This window comes from Stegostoma tigrinum, chromosome 28, assembly GCF_030684315.1.
Source record: "Stegostoma tigrinum isolate sSteTig4 chromosome 28, sSteTig4.hap1, whole genome shotgun sequence".
Classification (NCBI taxonomy): domain Eukaryota; kingdom Metazoa; phylum Chordata; class Chondrichthyes; order Orectolobiformes; family Stegostomatidae; genus Stegostoma; species Stegostoma tigrinum.
The window spans coordinates 43701392-43722020 of NC_081381.1; the positions used below are offsets into that span (position 1 = coordinate 43701392).

Below are 20629 nucleotides of genomic sequence, written 5' to 3' on the forward strand. Positions count from 1 at the left end.
AAATTCACTATAAATCTGACAATACATTTGAAAATCGCGAAAGAAAATAAACTGGCAAAGTTCATCATGTAAACACTTCATAAAGAGCCACTTATTCTTTATATGAAACATTACAACATTACTGCTGACAACAGATGAGAGCACCCAGAATAAGGAATTCTTCAGCAACATAAACATATTCTTAATTCCCCCTAAAAGGGCAGTATAACAATTTCACCAACGTGCAAGGTCCAAGAAGCTTTGTGTATCCCAGATAATCAACTCAATTATGGGGTAGTGCTGCAGCTGGTATCTAGACCTAACAATGGGGCTGTTAATCCAGAGGCCTAGGTTCAAACCTATTTGTTGTTTGGGAGGAAAAAAACATCCCTTCAGGGACAAAAACTGCCATCCTTACCTGGTCCAGTGTACATGTGACTCAAGACACTCAATAATGCAGCTGACACTTAACTACCCTCTGGCAATTAAGCATAGGTAATAAAAGCTGGCCTAGCATCACATGAATGAATAAACAAATAACCAAGTATCCAGCTGGATTGGCAACCTACCACCTAAAAGAACAAAGGCTACAGATACATGGAATATTACCAACTGCAAGTTCCCCCAAGTTAAACATCATCTTCACTCAGTGCTATATCACCAGATCTTCAGTGATACTGAGACAAAACCCTGGAACGCCCCCACTACTCCAGCACTATGGCATACGTAGACTACGTGAACTGTAGTTTTAAAGGTGACTGACCAATAACTTATAAAAGGCAATGAACAAAGTAACAACATACAATAGGTTAGCCAGGGATGCTCATGTTCATGAAAAAATTAAACAAAGACAAGAAAGACCTGCAGATATATGTCAAGATTCTCAAACTGTTCTGAAGAGGGCCATGCAGAACGTTTCTGAGGAGGTGCTCAACCTGCAGAGGGTTCAGGAGGATAATAAATGTTTCCTACACACTGGAATCAAGACTGAAGCAGGGCGGCACAGTGGGCTCAGTGATGAGCACTGCTGTCTCACAGCACCGGGGACCTGAGTTCAACTCCACCCTCAGGCAATTGTCCGTGCACACTCCACACATTCTCCCACTGCCTGCTTGGATATCTTCTGGGTGCTTCGAATTTTCCCCACAGTCCCACAGATGTGGAGGTTAGGTGGATTAGCCAGGGAAAAAGTAGGATTACAGGGATGGATTGGGTCTGAGTGGGATGTTCTTCAAAAGGTTGGTGTGGATTCAATGAGCTGACTTGCCTGCTTTTACACTGTAGGGATACTATGATTCTATCTCACCACAGTTGGAATAAAGGGCCTGGTGGGGAAGTGAACTAATACATGAGGGAAGGTTAAATTGTTTCGGCAATAACAGGAAGCAGGTCAAAAAAATGGCAGAATTGGGAACTTCATTCAGGACAGATAAGGAAGGAACAAAAATGGTGGTGTGGATAGGAATTAAAGACAAAAACACTGATTAGAATTACAGAACAGTGAAACTATTGTGCTACTAGTTGTACACTATGTCACCAAATAATGGCAAGACACAGCAGGTTTTCAGCCAAATTACAAAAAGACAAGAACAATGGTGGGGAGATAATGGGAACTGCAGATGCTGGAGATTCCAAGATAATAAAATGTGAGGCTGGATGAACACAGCAGGCCAAGCAGCATCTCAGGAGCACAAAAGCTGACGTTTCGGGCCTAGACCCTTCATCAGAGAGGGGGATGGGGGGAGGGAACTGGAATAAATAGGGAGAGAGGGGGAGGCGGACCGAAGATGGAGAGTAAAGAAGATAGGTGGAGAGAGTGTAGGTGGGGAGGTAGGGAGGGGATAGGTCAGTCCAGGGAAGACGGACAGGTCAAGGAGGTGGGATGAGGTTAGTAGGTAGCTGGGGGTGCGGCTTGGGGTGGGAGGAAGGGATGGGTGAGAGGAAGAACCGGTTAGGGAGGCAGAGACAGGTTGGACTGGTTTTGGGATACAGTGGGTGGGGGGGGAAGAGCTGGGCTGGTTGTGTGGTGCAGTGGGGGGAGGGGATGAACTGGGCTGGTTTAGGGATGCAGTAGGGGAAGGGGAGATTTTGAAACTGGTGAAGTCCACATTGATACCATATGGCTGCAGGGTTCCCAGGCGGAATATGAGTTGCTGTTCCTGCAACCTTCGGGTGGCATCATTGTGGCAGTGCAGGAGGCCCATGATGGACATGTCATCAAGAGAATGGGAGGGGGAGTAGAAATGGTTTGCGACTGGGAGGTGCAGTTGTTTGTTGCGAACTGAGCGGAAGTGTTCTGCAAAGCGGTCCCCAAGCCTCCGCTTGGTTTCCCCAATGTAGAGGAAGCCGCACCGGGTACAGTGGATGCAGTATACCACATTGGCAGATGTGCAGGTGAACCTCTGCTTAATGTGGAATGTCATCTTGGGGCCTGGGATGGGGGTGAGGGAGGAGGTGTGGGGACAAGTGTAGCATTTCCTGCGGTTGCAGGGGAAGGTGCCGGGTGTGGTGGGGTTGGAGGGCAGTGTGGAGCGAACAAGGGAGTCACGGAGAGACTGGTCTCTCCGGAAAGCAGACAGGGGAGGGGATGGAAAAATGTCTTGGGTGGTGGGGTTGGATTGTAAATGGCGGAAGTGTCGGAGGATAATGCGTTGTATCCGGAGGTTGGTAGGGTGGTGTGTGAGAACGAGGGGGATCCTCTTGGGGCGGTTGTGGCGGGGGCGGGGTGTGAGGGATGTGTCGCGGGAAATGCGGGAGACGCGGTCAAGGGCGTTCTCGATCACCGTGGGGGGAAAGTTGCGGTCCTTAAAGAACTTGGACATCTGGGATGTGCGGGAGTGGAATGTCTTATCGTGGGAGCAGATGCGGCGGAGGCGGAGGAATTGGGAATAGGGGATGGAATTTTTGCAGGAGGGTGGGTGGGAGGAGGTGTATTCTAGGTAGCTGTGGGAGTCGGTGGGCTTGAAATGGACATCAGTTACAAGCTGGTTGCCTGAGATGGAGAAGGTTGCAGGAACAGCAACTCATATTCCGCCTGGGAACCCTGCAGCTATATGGTATCAATGTGGACTTCACCAGTTTCAAAATCTCCCCTTCCCCTACTGCATCCCTAATACAGCCCAGTTCATCCCCTCCCCCCACTGCACCACACAACCAGCCCAGCTCTTCCCCTCCACCCACTGCATCCCAAAACCAGTCCAACCTGTCTCTGCCTCCCAACCGGTTCTTCCTCTCACCCATCCCTTCCTCCCACCCCAAGCCGCACCCCCAGCTACCTACTCACCTCATCCCACCTCCTTGACCTGTCCGTCTTCCCTGGACTGACCTATCCCCTCCCTACCTCCCCACCTACACTCTCTCCACCTATCTTCTTTACTCTCCATCTTCGGTCCGCCTCCCCCTCTCTCCCTATTTATTCCAGTTCCCTCCCCCCATCCCCCTCTCTGATGAAGGGTCTAGGCCCAAAACGTCAGCTTTTGTGCTCCTGAGATGCTGCTTGGCCTGCTGTGTTCATCCAGCATCACATTTTATTAACAATGGTGGGAACACCACCGCTGTGTCAAACAACCAAGAATTTAAATGAGGCAGAATATTGCAACACTGGCAAGTATGGGAATTGAACCTATGATCTTGGCATTATTAGCACTGCACTTTAACAATGTGAGCTATCAGTCACCGCCAATGGGCATGGTTCAGGTATAAATATTGTCTAATCAACCTGTTCAGAGATATTCTTATATAATTCTGGAGCACATGGATCTTGAACCCAGGCCTCCTGGCTTACAAACAGGGACGCTATGGCTGTTTCACAAGAGCTGTTGAGCTCCACAGGTAGAATATTTTTAATCAAAGTTATTACACACGTCTAAAGCAGGTAGGACTTGAACCCAGGCCTCCTAGCTTAGAGCTCCACGGGCTACTGTGATAGCCTCAGCCATTTTCAGCTTCTTCAATAACCTTTACCACATCATTAAGTGAAAGGTGGGGATGTTGCCCTTCAAGCATGTACCATCCTCACTTTTAACTTGATTGTTGCCCCATCACTGCAGTGGGGCCCAGGTCCTGGACAAGATCTCGTACCACACGGACTGCAGTGATTCAGTAAGGCCACAATTATGGACAGGTTCAAATGTTGGCGTAGTTGGTGACACCCACTTCATTTTTTTTTACTTGAACAATGGGAGACTTTCAAAGGGGTGACAATTCAGGTCCACAGCAGAATATGCCTATGGGTGGATGAAAGGAAGAACAAACCAAAACTAGAGCTCACTGGATTACTGAAGATAATGGTTAAAATGAATCAGAAAAAAAGGCTTACCACAGCTTTTCTTTATGATAAGCAGTCTGAATATAGGAAGCATAGTAGGAACCTAGCGAACGTGAATAAGAGGGGTGAACCAGGCACATCATAGTAGGTTGGCAGCTAACATAAAAGGGAAACACAGCAGCTTTTAGTGCTTACAAAATAACAGCAGCAATGGAAAAGTGGAACTAATCAGTAGACAAAAAAAGGAGATCTTCTTGTGGTGGTGGTGGTGGGGTCATGGCACACTTAGCATCAGTTTTTACTAGAGATATACCAAGGTAGCAGTAGTCCATATGGGATGCATTCAAGGTTATATAGTGAAGGGAGAATTGAAATTACTGAGGGGCTCTGATCGCCTTGGAAATAGAGTTAGTGCCAGAAGATGACTGAAGGATGGCAAAAAAGCATTTGTATAATAATGGGCCCATTCGCAGCAACTGCAGTCCAGTCAGAATTGGCAAGCATTGTCTTGCACCATTGGCTGATAAAACTGGCATTTGAAAGAGTATGGATTGTGAAACAAATATTAGTGGAATGATAATGTCATTATGTTCAATTGACTTATCGAATGAAATAGCTTAACAGATTAAGAAAGACAGTGCAGATCTGCTGTGTCAAAAGATGCCGTCAAAATGCTAAATATAGACTTGATAGTAAAATTAAAGCCCACGCAATTAAACACCAGCATAAATGCAAAATTAGTGAAGGAATAGAAAGTAGCGAGGCATGGGGTTTCACATACACAAATCATTTGATATAGCAGGGCAAATGAGAAGGCTTCTAAAAACTGCCAACAATCCTTTACTTTATTAATAGAGGAACAGAATACAAAAGCCATAAAATTATACAGTCAAAAAAGAGCAAAACATTGCAATGTTGAAAATCTGAAACACACACAAACAGGAAAACTCAGCAGAATAGTCACAATGGATTTGATTGATAACTCAGCTTCTCTCTCCATGCATGCGGCCAGATCTGCTGAATTTCTCCCAACAGATCTGGAAACATCTGTGGAGAGAAAGTTAGTTTAACATTTCAAGTCCAGTTGACTTTTCTTCAGCACTCTCTGCATTTATTATGAAGTTGTGCAGAACATTTATGAAATTCTTGTTAAGTCTCAGCTGCAATACTCTGATCATTTCAGATCCACCAGGCTTTAATCAAAATCAAAGGGTGCATTTAAGATTTACTGCAGCAATACCAGAATGAGGTGCTTCAGTCACAGAGAACATGGGGAAGATGGGATTGGACTCCTCGAGCACTGATAGTTAACAAGTGATTTAACTGGACACCTGAAATCATTAAATGATTTTGACAAAGCAAATGAGAAACTCCAATGACAGCAGGTTCACTATGCAGAGGTCATAGATACACAGTAACCAGCTAAAGAGCCGCAGGTGACAAGAGAAGATTTTTTTCATGGCCCTCAAAACAGAAATCACAGGGCTAAGCAAAACAGCACCAAATTAAGATGAGTTGAACAACTCTAGAAGCACAATGTGCTAAATGGCTTTCTTATCCTGCGCTGTCCTTGACTGGTCTGAACTACATGCATCTCCAGACCAACAACAATACAGCAGACAATTAACTGTCCTCTCGAGGAATTAGGGATGGGCAATAAAAGGAGGCCTAGCCAGCAACACTGACATCCGGTGAATTAACTTAAAATAATCCCTTAAAGTTATCAACTCTTTACTGCAAGTTTTCGAAAAAATGCTGAAGAGATTAAAGGACAAATTGCAGGAGGGGATTTACCTTACAATATTCGCTTTAGGATTATTGAATATTTTTAATGGTCCTTAAGTGCAGATATTATACACAACAGCAGTCATACCAATTCGTTACACCAAGAGCCACGAAATACCTAAGGTTATAGAGTAGACTTGTAGCTCGGGTTGCGGGCGTTATAGTGGGTTGGCTCACCAAGCTGGTTTGTTGCTTCACAGACAGTTCGTTACCATGCTGGGTAACATCATCAGTACAGCCCCCGATAAAGCGCCGTTGTGTTTTCCCACCTGTTATTTAAACTGTGGAGTTCGTTGAGCTGGATTATCTCATTTCCAATTTTCCTTCACAGTGGAGTGTATGTGGGGTCGAGCTCTATGTGTTTGTTCATGGTTTTCTTCGTAGGATATCACGCTTCTAGAAATTCCCATGCTGGTCTCTGCTTTGTTCGTCAGTCAAATTCTCCTCTTTCTCTTGTGGTCAGTTCAGATGTGTTCCTGATGTAAGGTAGCATGAAGTGTGTGTCGGGGCATGTAGTACCTGGAAAAGGTACTCTTCCTATTTTTGGCACAGCTTTGTGCTGCTTAAAAAAAAAAGTACCTCTTCTAGGTACTCAGAGACAATGGATACCCAAAAAACTGGGTCAGAAGATGCCTATTACGTGAACAACACCAGGAAGATACTACACGCCCCGACACACTCATCGTGCTACCTTACATCAGGAACACATCTGAACTGACCACAAGACTCCTGCAACCACTTGTCATCAGAGTAGCACACAAACCCACACCAACTCTATGACAACTGCTCACTCGAACCAAAGACTCACAATGGACAGTACCAATGTCATACACAAGATTTTCTGCAGAGACTGTGACAAACATTACATTGGACACATTACACTGGAAGGAAATTAACAAGGGTACATGAACATCAGTTGGCTACAAAAAGACACAACCAATGCTTACTCATCTCTATCCACGTGGATGAGGAGAACGACCAATTCGACTGGGACCAGCAAAGCGGAAGCAGCACAGGAACTCCTAGAAGCATGGCACTCTACGAGGAAAGCTAATCAACAAACACATAGAACTCGACCCCACATACACTCCACTGCAATAGAAAACAAGAAGCGAGGTAATCCAGCTCAACAAACTCCAGAGTTTAAATAACAGTTGGGAAAAAACAATGGTGCTTCATCAGCCGCTGCACTGATAATGTTACCCAGCACGGTAATGAAATCTCTGCGAGACAACAAACCAGCTCAGCGAGCCAACCAACTACAATAGCCATGAAATATGCCACAACTCCTTTTTTGTTTATTAGTTAACTTTAACTTTGGGACATGAGCTGGGAACAATACACAAGAAATGTTAGCTTTTTCGGATGGATATTCAAACTGATAAAAAGAAAGCATGTCACAAAATAAAACCAAAAAAAAGTCATGTTTAGCACCTTTTAACAAACTGACATCACATAATCATTCTATTATTTCAATTATGAACTTTACAAAATGCCACCTCAAGAAAATTCAACAATCCAGTCACTACTGATGAAATATTTGTACTTGCTGCAATAATCTGCGACAAATATGAATTTCAATAAACAAAAAGTAAATGATTGAAGTTCTAAACTATCCAAACATTAATTTACTGGATTCAAATTCATAAACATGAATTAAATGCAAGATCTGCATCGAAATTATTGCATTACTTTTGATTTTGGTTTTTTAAACAGGTGTAAGTAAGCGTATATATTTGTCAGTCAATACAGAGCAAAACCTTGACAACATGACAGGAAATTCAGATTTAAAAAAATATCAGTGAGGGACTCAGCCTTAAAGGGTATTTAGCACGGTAGAATTTTCTCACACTTTCAGTTCCAATATCAACCTATCAACACAGCTTTAGGACAGTTGATTCGCAGGAAATGCTTTCAGAAAATCAAAATCTTTATTAAAAGGAGCATACTCACTGTATACTGGACCGGTGGAACTGCTGCCTGGGGAGGGTAGATGCGTTCTTCAAGTGTCTGTTGTACAGGTCCTCTGGCAATTCTGTAGTAAAATGGGGTGTTAAGGAAAAACAAATATTCAAAGGAATCACTTTCTACTTCAGGATTACTTTTTCCAGCACTGTTCATTACAGCTTCATTCAGGTGATTCTGCTAAACTGACCCTACTGCATAACAACTCTCAAGAAAGTCTCCATGTTAATGAATGCTGGACGTTCAACTTAGACTGTGTACTATATAATCAGTGTGGGTAACCTGACAATATTGCAACTGAATATCGTCATCTGCCTGGATTTTTGCCAAAAATAAGATACCTGACCATCTGGTTAAGTAGTTATTAATTACAACTGTGCTAAGATTTCAAGCACATGCACAGTCACTAGTCAGCACTGAAAATCTACCAAGGGTACAAAATAAACTGCACAAATAATAAAGTACAACAATACTCAACCATGAGACTATCTGTCCAAAGGGTCACTTGACAGACCGATCACAAAGTGATGCAGATGAATTATTCCAGCTACGTGCAGCAGTTACATGTAGGCAACTTAACGTCAACACTTGACAGCCCAATCGTTACCAAAGTCTAAAGTGGGACATCATTCTTAACAGACAAAACCAAGTAAGTTACTGTCAGAAATTCTATTTACATTCAAACAAAAACTATGTATTGGAAAGATCACCAGTACAATACTTGAACACCCAGATATTTTGACAATGAATGATTACTAAATAAAGTAGAAATGTGTACAGTTTTGATCACCTGTTGTTGAATCCTTTAGCCAACTTTGTCAACTATCACTTTCAATTGTTCTAGGGCTCTCCTGGCTAGCCTGCCACTCTCTCTGCCCACTCATCCAAAATTCCTGCTGCCTTGTAAACTTTTTTATGTACATTCACTCATTGGATGTGGGTGTTGCTGGCTAGACAGCATTTATTGCCTATCCCTAGTTGCCCTTGAGAAGGTAGTGATGAGCTACCTTCTTGAAACGCTGCAGTCCGCGTGCTGTATGCTGACTCACTATGCCCTTACAGAGGGAATTCCAGGATTTTCAGCCAGCAATAGGGAAGAAATGGTGATACGTTTCCAAGTCAGGACGGTGAGAGTTTCAGAGGAGAACTTGCACATGGGAGTTGTCCTACGTATCTGTTGCCCTTGGCCTTCTGAATGGAAGCGGCCGTGGCTTCGGAAGATGAGTTGGGTATGTGGTGAATTTCTGCAGAGCATATTGTAGATAATAAATACTGCTGCTGAGTGTCAGTGGTGGAAGGAGTAGATACTTGTGGATGTGATGCCAATCATTAGGCTGCTTTGTTCTCATTGGTGTCAAGCTTCTTGGATGTTAATGAAGCTGCACCTGTCCAAGCAAGTGAGGAAAATTCTATCACACTGCTGACTTGTAGATGGTGGACAGGCTTTGGGGAGTTCGGGGGGTGAGTTACTTGCTGCAGTATTCCTAACCTCTGACCTGCTCTTGTAGCCACCGTATTTGTGTGGGGGGTCAATGGTAGCCCAAGGATGTTGATAGTGGGGATTCAATGATAGTGATGCCATTGTAAGGGGAAGTGATTAGATTGTTTCTTATTGGAGATTAACATCCTACAAATGTCAGGCAATGACAATGTTACTTCTACTTGTCAGTCTACGTCTGGGTATTGTCAAGATCTTGTGGTGTCTGATTATGGACTGTCCCAGCATCCAAGGAGTTACAAATGCGACTAAACATTGGCAAACATCCCCACCCACAATCCCATTATGGAGGGAAGGTCGTCAATGAAGCATCTGAAGATGGCAGTGCTCAGGACACTACTATGAGGAACCCCCACAGAGATCTCCTAGAGGCAAGACGGCTGACCTCCAATAACTACAACCATGTACCAGGTACAGGTAAAACCAGCAGAGCTTGCCCCAGATAACCAGTGATTTCAGTTTTGGAGGACATGGTAGTCTACAGGAGGGATTACAAGCAGTGACAACCACCATGGCCTCGACAGAGGGGGAGTAGAGAGAAGCAAAGCTGGCATCAGCAAGGTGAATTGTTGGGCTCAGAAAGCAAGGGGGACAGCTGTAGTGGAAATTCAATGCGGTGGATCTCCATATGGGAGTATGGGGATAAATGGGCTTTCAGGGTAGTGCTTGTAAAAGCGATCAGGGGCACACTAATCACAGAGACAATCTGGGAATAGATGCTTGGATGCAGATGTCAATTATTTAAAAAATTAAAAGTCTAAGAACACTGCATAAAATGTTCAGCAGAATAACTGTGCAGGGAAGGACAATTTGATGATTTTGCCAAAGTGAGACACGTTGGCCTTTCAACATCTGAATGAAGAAGTTAAGTGGCTCTCAAGGCACTTTGCAGCGAATGCAGTATTGTGAAACGACTATATCTTGATCAAGTACTGCACAGTGCGATGATTCAATAAACAAATATTGCCTGGAAGGGTTAACAAAGTTGCAACATCTTGTTGCATTGACAGCTGTTAATTGTGTTCTGTTAACCAGTATCTCTGTGCAAATTCTTGCAGAGAAGTATCTAATCACTGGGCAGTAACTAAAAATAGGCTCAAAAAGCCACCAACAAAAGGGTGAATAAATCACTAGTATCCTCTCCCGTGCAGATAGTACATGTGGTGCACACAGTGCCACCACTAAATGGATTGCCAGGCTTTTTAGCCATGCAAACAACTTTGTTATTGTAGGCAAACTACCTGTAATTGTAAAATAATATAAATGCACACATTTAGATTATTAATGAACAAACTGTGGGGAGAAAAAAAAACTGCAGTATAACTTCTGCTCATTGGATGCAATATGCTTAGACTATAACAGGTGCTGCACAGACCTCAGAAAAATTAGAGGGAACACTGCTGATGGGAAGAGGGAGAAGTGTTGATAGTGTGGTGTTCCCTGCCATTATTCGCTGTTGTGAATGCTAACTGCAGCTAGAAATGGCTTGGCCAATGCTCACAGTGGGTCAAGATAGCTTGGTTTAAAACATAAGCATGGGATCCAAGTCAGGGGTTGATTGGAGTAGTTTGTTTGCAGGCAGAGACACCTCTGGCAAGTGGAAGTCTTTAAAAATGTGATAGCTAGAATACAAGGTCTATATATTCCTGGGAGGATGAACGGCAAGGTTGGCAGGAGTAGGGAGCCCTGGATGACAAGAGATATTGAGGCTTTGACCGGAAAAAAGGAGGCAGTCTAGCTCAGGAACAGGTAGTTGGGATCAAGCCATACCTCCAGGGATTCCAAGGTATACAGGAATTCACTGAAGAAGGAAATCAGAGGGTGAAAGGGGGCACGAGATAGCTTTGGCTGAGAAGATTAGAATGAACCCAAAGAGATTCTTTAAGTGTATTAAAGGAAAAAAGAATAACTAGAGATAGAATAGGAACCCTCAAGGACCAAATTGGACATGTATGTGTGAGACCGCACGACATGGGCAAGGTCCTCACTGAGAATGGTATGCATATAGAGTGAGCTGCCAGCAGAAGTGGTTGAGGTGGGTACATTCAGAACATTAAAAAGCCATTTGGACGAATGCACAGACAGGAAAGGTTTAGAAGGATATGGGTCAAGTGCAGGAAAATGGGGTTAGTGTAGATGGGCATTTTGGTTGGCATGGGCCCATTTGAGCTGAACAGCCTGTCTCCATGCTGTAGGACTCTATGGCTTCCTGGAGACATATGGCCATTACGCTAGCAGCTGGCCTGCTACCTCCTGCAGCATTCATGTGGCTGGAGCATTTGATGTTCTTGGGGGCTTTACAAGGCTGATTACTGGGGGCCAAAGTGACGGAGAATGCAGATATGACACCACCTATGCTTCAATCAGGCCTTGGTGCAGCCAGTGATGTAGCTGCTGAAGATCTGAGGTGCCCATCCAACACAGTCTGGACAGAGTGTGCCACATCATTCTACACACAATGCCATGTAGATTTGACATTTGTCAATTTAAATTGTCACTTGTCAGTATTATCTGATAGCAACTTTGCATTGATTGGTTTTCACTAATTCAGGACAGTCAAAGAGTTGCAACTTCAAAATATAAAGATTGCAAATTAATATTTTTCTACACTTAGCATTCACTTGGCAACATTTCTGAGCTTATGTTCATATGAAAATTGAGAATCAAGCCCCAAGTTAAATACACATCTATGCGTCCAGATATTTCACACGTCCCATTTAGAACTACACTGCGTGGGAGAAGAGGAGGCAATTTAAACTTGAATTCATCAGCAGAATTAATTTTTTTCAGCCAGCAGAACCAATTAGTAATTATTAGACCAGCAGCATAACAAAATTGTGTGTGCACTTCATTTTAGTGAACAGCACAGGCACAGCCCATTCAAGCCAACAAATCCGCTCCAACTTTTCTGAAAAGCAACCCAGCTTGTCCACTAACCTGTTCTTTGCTCATTGCCTTGAAATTTTATCTTCTTTAAATGTTCATCCAACTCCCTTTAGGTGGCTATCACTGAATCTGAATCCATCACCCTACTGGGCAATGGTACCTCAAATCTTGACCATGCATTGCTTGACAAGGCTTTTCCCCATATTGCCTGGAGTTCTTTTCACAGTCAACATAAATTTGGCATGTGGTTATTGATCCTTCAGTGCTGAAAACATTTCATCCTTCAGTGCTGAAAACATTTCACTGTCAGAAATAAAATCAGAAATTGCTGGAAAAGCTCATCCGGCATCATCTGTGGAGAGAAATCAGTTAACATTTTGGGTCTAGTGACCGTTCCTGAGAATAGATCAGAGCTTTGCCTGCAATTTCTACTTTGGTTTCTGATTTCCAGCATCCACAGTTCTTTGTTTTTATTTTAACATTTTATTACGTTACTTTTCAGCAGGAACAAGAAAATGCAAACACTATCATCCCGTAGAAGGCCCAATGCAACACTACACTGTCAACTGCATAATACCGTTTCTTAGGCATATCGTTTGGGATTAAATGGCATCTTGAAAGTGGCATTTGGGGCATTCTCAAGTAAAGATTTTGCATTATTAGAACACTATCATCTCCAGATGGCAAAATATTCAGTGCCAAGCAGGCAACGAGGTAAATGGGTGTACTTAACCATAGGTAAGTTGGAACATAGGAACAGAAACAGCCATTTAAACCTTGAGCCTGTTCTGCCATTCAGCAAGGTCATGCATTCCAAAGAAGAGTAATCTTGGAATCGAAATCTGTTTCTCTGTCTACAGACACTGCCAGATCTGAACTTCTCCAGCATTTTGTTTTCATTTCAGATCAAGACTAACCTGTGGCTGCACTGTATACAAGTGCCACTACTTACACGGAAACTCCAACTTAAGGCAGAAGGGGAAGTTGTTTAAGGAGATGAGAGGGGCAAGTTTTTTTTTTAAAAAGCACAGAGTGCCTGAAATGTATTGTCCAAGGAGGTGATAGAAGACGGTAGAATAGCAACGTTTATGAGGCACCTTGACAGCAACCAGGATAGATGGACAATAGAGGGATACCAACTATGTATAAGCAAAAGGTTTTTAGCTTAGGAAGCAGTCATGTTTTGGCGCAGGTTTGGTGGGCTCAATGAGCTGTTCCTATGCTTTTTGCCACGTACCTTTATCATCACTGGTTCACAAAATCTATCATTCAGTTATAAAATTAACTGCCAATCTAGTAGTAGCTATTGACAGAGGACAGTTCTAAATTTCATTCACGAAAGGTCTACTGGTTAGGGAATTTTTGTACCAGGCTTCATAAATTCACAGAAGTGGTACGGTGTAGGAGGCAGCCCGTCTGACCATTCTGCCTGCGCTGGCTTGTTAATTGAACATCATTACCTCCTCATTCCCTTTGATATCTTAAAACAATCAAATTACCTCACAGGCCTGTAACATCCAATTTTTCAGGATCATTCCAAACTCCTGCTCCCAATACTATAAGTTGTACAGATGAACTTAACTTCTACTCCCCTGCATCTGGTCTTCTAAATATAAAGGTCAGAATTCTGTTACTCTTCTTATTTTTCTCTTTCCATGTTCATGTCTTAATAATTTAAAAAGTGAGATCTAATAGAGGTCTAAGAGATCAGAGAACCAGAATGGATTTAAGGGACCAAATAACCTCCTTTGATGTCACTGTGACACCTGCACCTGAAAATACCATCTACTAGAGTCTCTTTGGTCCTTCACTACTTCAACCCTTTCATCATTTAGAAAAAACCTCCTTTTATCCTTTTTAACATCCTACATAAAATTCAATTAGGCAAGTGTGAAGTTGTCTTTCACAGCTTTGTACATTCACTGAACCTCTAATATTACATTTCTATCTACAATGCTACCCATCGTCATGCCACTAGCAAATCTGGATATATGCTTTTTGATTACATGAGTTGTTAAAAAATATGGTGAACCACGTAACTCCATGTAGAGCATCAATCGTCACATGCTGCCCGTTAAGTAGCTGCCCATTATCCCTATATAGGATTTTGTTGTTCAAAAAGAAAGTGTTCACTTCGATCGTAAATTAGTCCATGCATTCAAGTGTGAGCACTCCTGCTTATTTCAACTGCTCAGAGAAGCAAACAGCACTATTCATGACTCTTCAGGTGCTGAATCCAACCATCACCCCTGGACACTCAATACTGTTACCATCACTGAATCTCCCAAATTAACTTCCTGAGGGTTACATTTGACCAGAAACTCATCTGGACTGGCCACAAAGATGTCAACAAGAGCAAGTCAATGACTATGAATATTATGGCGAGTGACCCCCTCCCAACTCCCCAAAGCCTGTCCACCATCTCCAAGGCACATTAGGTGTGCGATGAAATACACCCCACTTTACCAGTTCCAACAACTCTTAAGAAGCTTGGCATCATCCAGTAAAAATAAGCCCACTTGACTGGCAACACATTTATAAGCATCCAATCTCTCCACCACTGACATTCAGCAGCAGTGTGTACTATCAGAGAAATTCACCAAAGATCCTTAGAGGATGACCAAACATGGTGGCATGGTGGCTGAGTGGATAGCACTACTGCCTCACAGCACCAGGGACCTGAGTTTGATTTCAGCCTCGGCCAACTGTTGGTGTAGAGTTTGCACATTCTCCCCATATCCACATGAGTTTCCTCCAGGTGTTCAAGTTTCCTCCCATAGTCCAAATACATGCAGGCGAGGTGGATTAGTCATGGGAAACGCAAAGGACAGCTGGGTCCAGGTGGGATGCTCTTCACAGTGGCAATGTAGACTCAATGGGCTGCTTCCATACTGTAGGAATTCTATGATTCTAAACAGCACCTTCCAAACATACAGATAACAAGGTGTAGATGTGGATGAACACAGCAGGCCAAGCAGCAGCTTAGGAGCACAAAAGTTGATGTTTCGGCTTTTTTTCGGCAATTACCTTCTTTGTTTTCTCTGCATTAAATACATTGACACCTATCTGTCCACTGGCTTGTCAGTGTTTCTAGGTTTTATAATGCCTGCACACCACAATTGAGATCATGTAATATAAATTATGACAAGTAAGGGTTTCAGGACTGACCCCTGAGAACTCCACAAAAAAAACCATCCTCCAACTTGAAAAATATCCATTAACCAATGCTCTGTTTCCTATCCCTCAGTCAGTTTTATACCCCAATTCCCAACGGGAATTCCTAGAGGCCTGGTTTTCAACCCGGTAATGTAATCAACAAGCATGTGGAATTGGACCACATGTACAAATCCATGCAAAAAGAGAACCAGACATGATGCATCACAACTTAACTGACCAGACTATATAAATGCCAAGTGGAGTAGAACAACACTGCTTCACCGGAGGCTGCACTGATGATGTTCGCTAGCAGGGTGACAAACTGCCTGTACAATAACCAACCAGCTCAGCGAGCAAGTCACCAACCTCATCCACAACCTGAGCTACAAACCTTTGCAAGAACCTCAAATTGTTTTGGTTAACATGGATTGTCTGAGACAATAGGTGCAGGAGTAGGCTGCACCATTCATTATGATCATGGCTGATCATCAACAATCAGTATCCTGTTCCTGCCTTATCCCCATAACCCTTGATTCCACTATCTTTAAAAGCTCTATCCATCTTTTTCTTGAAAGTGTCCAGAGACTTGGCCTCCATTGCCTTCTGGGGCAGAGCATTCCATATATCCACTACTCTCTGGGTGAAGATTTTCCTCAACTCTGTTCTAAATGGCCTACCCCTTATTTTTAAACTATGTCCCCTGTTTCTAGACTCACCTATCAGCAAAAACGTGCTTCTGCCTCCAGGGTGTCCAATCCCTTATTAATCTTATACGTCTCAAGCAGATCCCCTCACACCCTTCTAAACTCAAGTGTATACAAGCCCAGTTGCTCCAATCTTTCAATATATGATAGTCCCGCCATTCCGGGAATTGACCTCGTGAACCTACGCTGCACTCCCTCAATAGCAAGAATGTCCTTCCTCAAATTTGGAGACCAAAACTGCACACAATACTCCAGGTGCGGTCTCACCAGGGCCCTGCACAACTGCAGAAGGACCTCTTTGCTTCTATACTCAATTCCTCTTGTTATGAAGGCCAGCATGCCATTAACTTTCTTCACTGCCTGCTGTACCTGCATGCTTACTTTCATTGACTGATGTACAAGAACACCTAGATCTCATTGTACTTCCTCTTTACCTAACTTGACTCCATTTAGATAGTAATCTGCCTTCCTGTTCTTGCCAAAGTGGATTACCACACATTTATCCAAATTAAGCTGCATCTGCCATGCATCCTTCCACTCACATAACCTATCCAAGTCACCTTGTATTCTCATAACATCTTCCTCACATTTCACACTGCCACTCAGCTTTGTGTCATCAGCAAATTTGCTAATATTACTTTCAATGCCTTCATCTATATCATTAATGTATATTGTAAACAGCTGCGGTCCCAGCACCAAACCTTGTGGTACCCCACTGGTCACTGCCTGCCATTCTGAAAGGGTCCCGTTTATCACTACTCTTTGCTTCCTGTCAGCCAGCCAATTTTCAATCCAACTCAGTATTTTGCCCCCAATACCATGTGCCCTAATTTTGCTCACCAATCTCCTACGTGGGACTTTATCAAAGGCTTTCTGAAAGTCCAGGTACACTACATCCACTGATTCTCCCTTATCTATCTTCATAGATACATCCTCAAAAAATTCCAGAAGGTTAGTCATGCACGATTTCCCCTTCGTCAATCCATGCTGACTCTGACCTATCCTGTTACTGCTATCCAAATGAGTCGTAATTTCATCTTTTATAATTGACTCCAGCATCTTTCCCACCACTGCCGTTAGGCTAACCGGTCTATAATTCCCCGTATTCTCTCTCCCTCCTTTCTTGAAAAGTGGGACAACATTAGCCACTCTCCAATCCGCAGGAACTGATCCTGAATCTACAGAACATTGGAAAATGATTACCAATGCACCCACGATTTCTACAGGCACCTCCTTAAGTATCCTGGGATGCAGACCATCAGGTCCCAGGGACTTATCAGCCTTCAGATCTAACAGTCTATCCATTACCCTTTCCTACCTAATATAAATTCCCTTTGGTTCATCCATTACCCTAGGTCCTTCAGCCACTATTACATCTGGGAGATTGGATCTGTCTTCAATAGGGAAGACACAAGCAAAGTACCTATTCAAATCTTCTGCCATTTCCTTGTTCCCCATAATAAATTCACCCGTTTCTGTCTTCAAGGGCCCAATTTTAGTCTTAACCATTTTTTTCTTGTGTTCTGCGAAAAGGACTACCAACTTGTTGTTAGTATTTTTAATGAAATGTACCACGAGTGCAGCACAAAACAAAAAATGACCCACTGCCACGTACAACATTAAGTCAGATGACTAAAAGCTTGTTTGAAGAGGTAGATTTTAAGGATTTTCTTGAGAAGGAAAACAAGGAGGAAAGGTGGTGGGAGGGTTCTCCAGCACATTAGGTCTAGGCAGTTGAAGGCACAGCCAGTAATGCTAATAATTTAATATTGATTGCACATTATGCTAGAATTAGGGTAAATATCTTAGAAGGTTGCAGGGGTGAAAGAGATTACAGAAACGCGAAGCAATTGGAAAATAAAGATGGGAGTTTTATAATCAAGATGTTGATTGCCCAGGAACTAATGTAGCTCAGTTATTTTAGGGAATGAGACTCAGTTTTAAAAAAAATGGATGGTAACATTTTGTATGACCCTGTGCTTTATTGAGGTGGATGTCAGAGATCAGATTGGATTGTATTGGAATAGTCAAAACTAGAGGTAATGAAGGATGGGGTGAGGGCAACAGCAGCAGAAGAACCCAAACGGGACCGGTCATGTAATGTTATGGAAGAGGAAACAGATGTTCTTAGAGATAGCATGAATGAGATTTGAAGTGCAAATTCAGACCAAAAATGACAGCAAGGACACATACAGATTAGTTTAATTACAGACTGCTGCCGGAGAGGGAGATGGAGTCACATTGTTATGGATGTGAGCTTAGAGTTCAGACCAAAGACCATGGCAAGTTTTCCCTATGTTTTATTGGGGTTGTTTTTGCTCATCTACTATGGGATGCTGGATAAGCGATTTCATTAATCTTCCGTGCAATGTAAGAACTGAGCTTTATATTACCTATTTTAAATTACTAATCCAGCCTGAATAGCCCAGGCGAACATGATAGTGAGCTGCTGCCTTGAACTGCTGCAGTCTCTGGGAGGGTAGGAACATTTTTAGTGCTGTTAAGAAGAATTTTGGCCTAAGAACGGTGTGATGATATAGTGGCTTTAAGAGGTGCATTTTGTCCTTTTTTTTGTGAAGAAAGGTTGAGATAGGAGAGCAGGTCAGTCTAATCCATAACCAATAAAAGTTGAGTGGGGTAAAGCTCTCACAGAACCAAGATTTTTTTAGATTTAGCCTTTGAGAGCAGTTGCTACGCTCTTGAAGTAGCTTTGGTAGTTCTTATTCCTGTTTCTGTTACAGCTAAAAGCTGGAGTTCTTTTCCTGTTGATAAAATTCCTTTTGGGCAATCTATTTTGCTGAATTTACATTTGCCAAAGGGTATGCTCATGGAATGTTACTATATTGGAGCAGTTAAGTAGCAAGTTATATATATTATTTTGTTAAGCATTTCAGTAGAGCTGCAGTTAAGCCATTTCTTTTTTTGTTTTGTATTTCAATTATAGTGTGTGAATAAAGTGTGTTCTGTTTCAAGGCTGGTAGTTTGGCCAATTGAATTGCATCTGGAACACACCACCTTACACCTGTCTTTAAAATAAGAAAGTTAGGGCCTAGGCTAACTTCTTAATATATTGTGAGGTGATTTGGCCTGGTCCATAATGGTGATTATAGTTTGATAGTCTGAAAATCCAGCAACTTGGAGGTTAGTAGAAAGTTGGTGGGGAGCTGACAGTGTATGTATGATAACACCACTGTGCTTGGTTGTTGTCATTGACGGGCAACATGCAAATGAGAAAAATGAAGGATGGTCAATGATACATCTTCAGGATACAAGGCATAATGTTGGAGCAGTTGGAAATGAAGCCATTGCAAGTGACCCTCTGTCTAAGGTTGGAATGAAAAGAATGGGAACACGGTGAGAGCAGTTCCACCCTGTTGGACAGCAGATTGGAGTGTTGGAGCAAGATGCTGTTATAACCCGTCAAAGGCTGCAGGACAGGTCAAGCAAAATGACCTTGGAATGTTTTTTTGTTAAGTTATGTAGGATATCAATTGTGACTTTGAAAACCTTTGAGTTACTGTGGTGTGGCAGAAACTTAGAGGGATACAGGCATAGAGTGTGGTGAAAGATGAGAGAAAACTTAGGAGATGGCAGCACAGTCAAAGACCCATGAAAAGCAAAAGAAGGTTGCAGATGGGTGGGCAGGACAATGGGGTGAAAGAGAGAGATCTACAGCACAGGAAAAGGCCTTTAGATCATCATGTCTACGCTAAAAGCAGCCACCTAACTGTTCTAATCCCATGGGTTATAATGAAAGAGGGGGTGGAGAGGGGCACAACATATGGAGGCAACTGTTAATAATGTCTGCAAATATATGGGCCAGGAAGAGAATCTGGTTCCCATTTGAGGGAAACGTGAGTGAGTCTTCTGGACAAAATGAAATCATTGAGGGCAGATGGATAGGAAACAAGTAAACAATGCAAATTTGGTGCTAGATGGAGTGTATTTGAGGAAAACGATTTAGCAGAAGAGTAGAACATGTCAGGCTCTGTTAATTGGAAAGAAATAGATAACCAAGTGAGAAACTGGATGAACACAGCAGGCCAAACAGCATCGCAGGAGCACAAAAGCTGACGTTTTGGGCCTAGACCCTTCATCAGAGAGGGGGATGGGGAGAAGGTTCTGGAATAAATAGGGAGACAGGGGGAGGCAGACCGAAGATGGAGAGAAAACAAGATAGGTGAGGAGGAGAGTATAGGTGGGGAGGTAGGGCGGGGATAGGTCAGTCCAGGGAAGACGGACGGGTCAAGGAGGCGGGATGAGGTTAGTAGGTAGGAAATGGAGGTGTAGCTTGAGGTGGGAGGGAGGGATGGGTGAGAGGAAGAACAGGTTAGGCTGAGACAGGCTGGGCTGGTTTGGGATGCAGCGGGGGGGAGAGGGGACAAACTG

At 43.1% G+C, this 20629-nt stretch overlaps 1 protein-coding gene across 16 annotated transcripts in view; it reads right to left on the reverse strand.

Moving 5' to 3' along the window:
- LOC125466588 (eukaryotic translation initiation factor 4 gamma 3-like) overlaps positions 1 to 20629 on the reverse strand; it is a 327506-nt gene that overhangs the window by 259867 nt on the left and 47010 nt on the right. For 15 of the 16 annotated variants that reach the window (XM_048561256.2, XM_059655645.1, XM_048561270.2 and 12 more), the window contains one exon: positions 7985 to 8066. The exons of the other annotated variant lie outside the window; for it this stretch is intronic. In XM_048561256.2, the coding sequence (XP_048417213.1) occupies positions 7985 to 8066 (82 nt within the window). The remainder of the gene's footprint in view (positions 1 to 7984; positions 8067 to 20629) is intronic. 16 annotated transcript variants of the gene reach the window in all.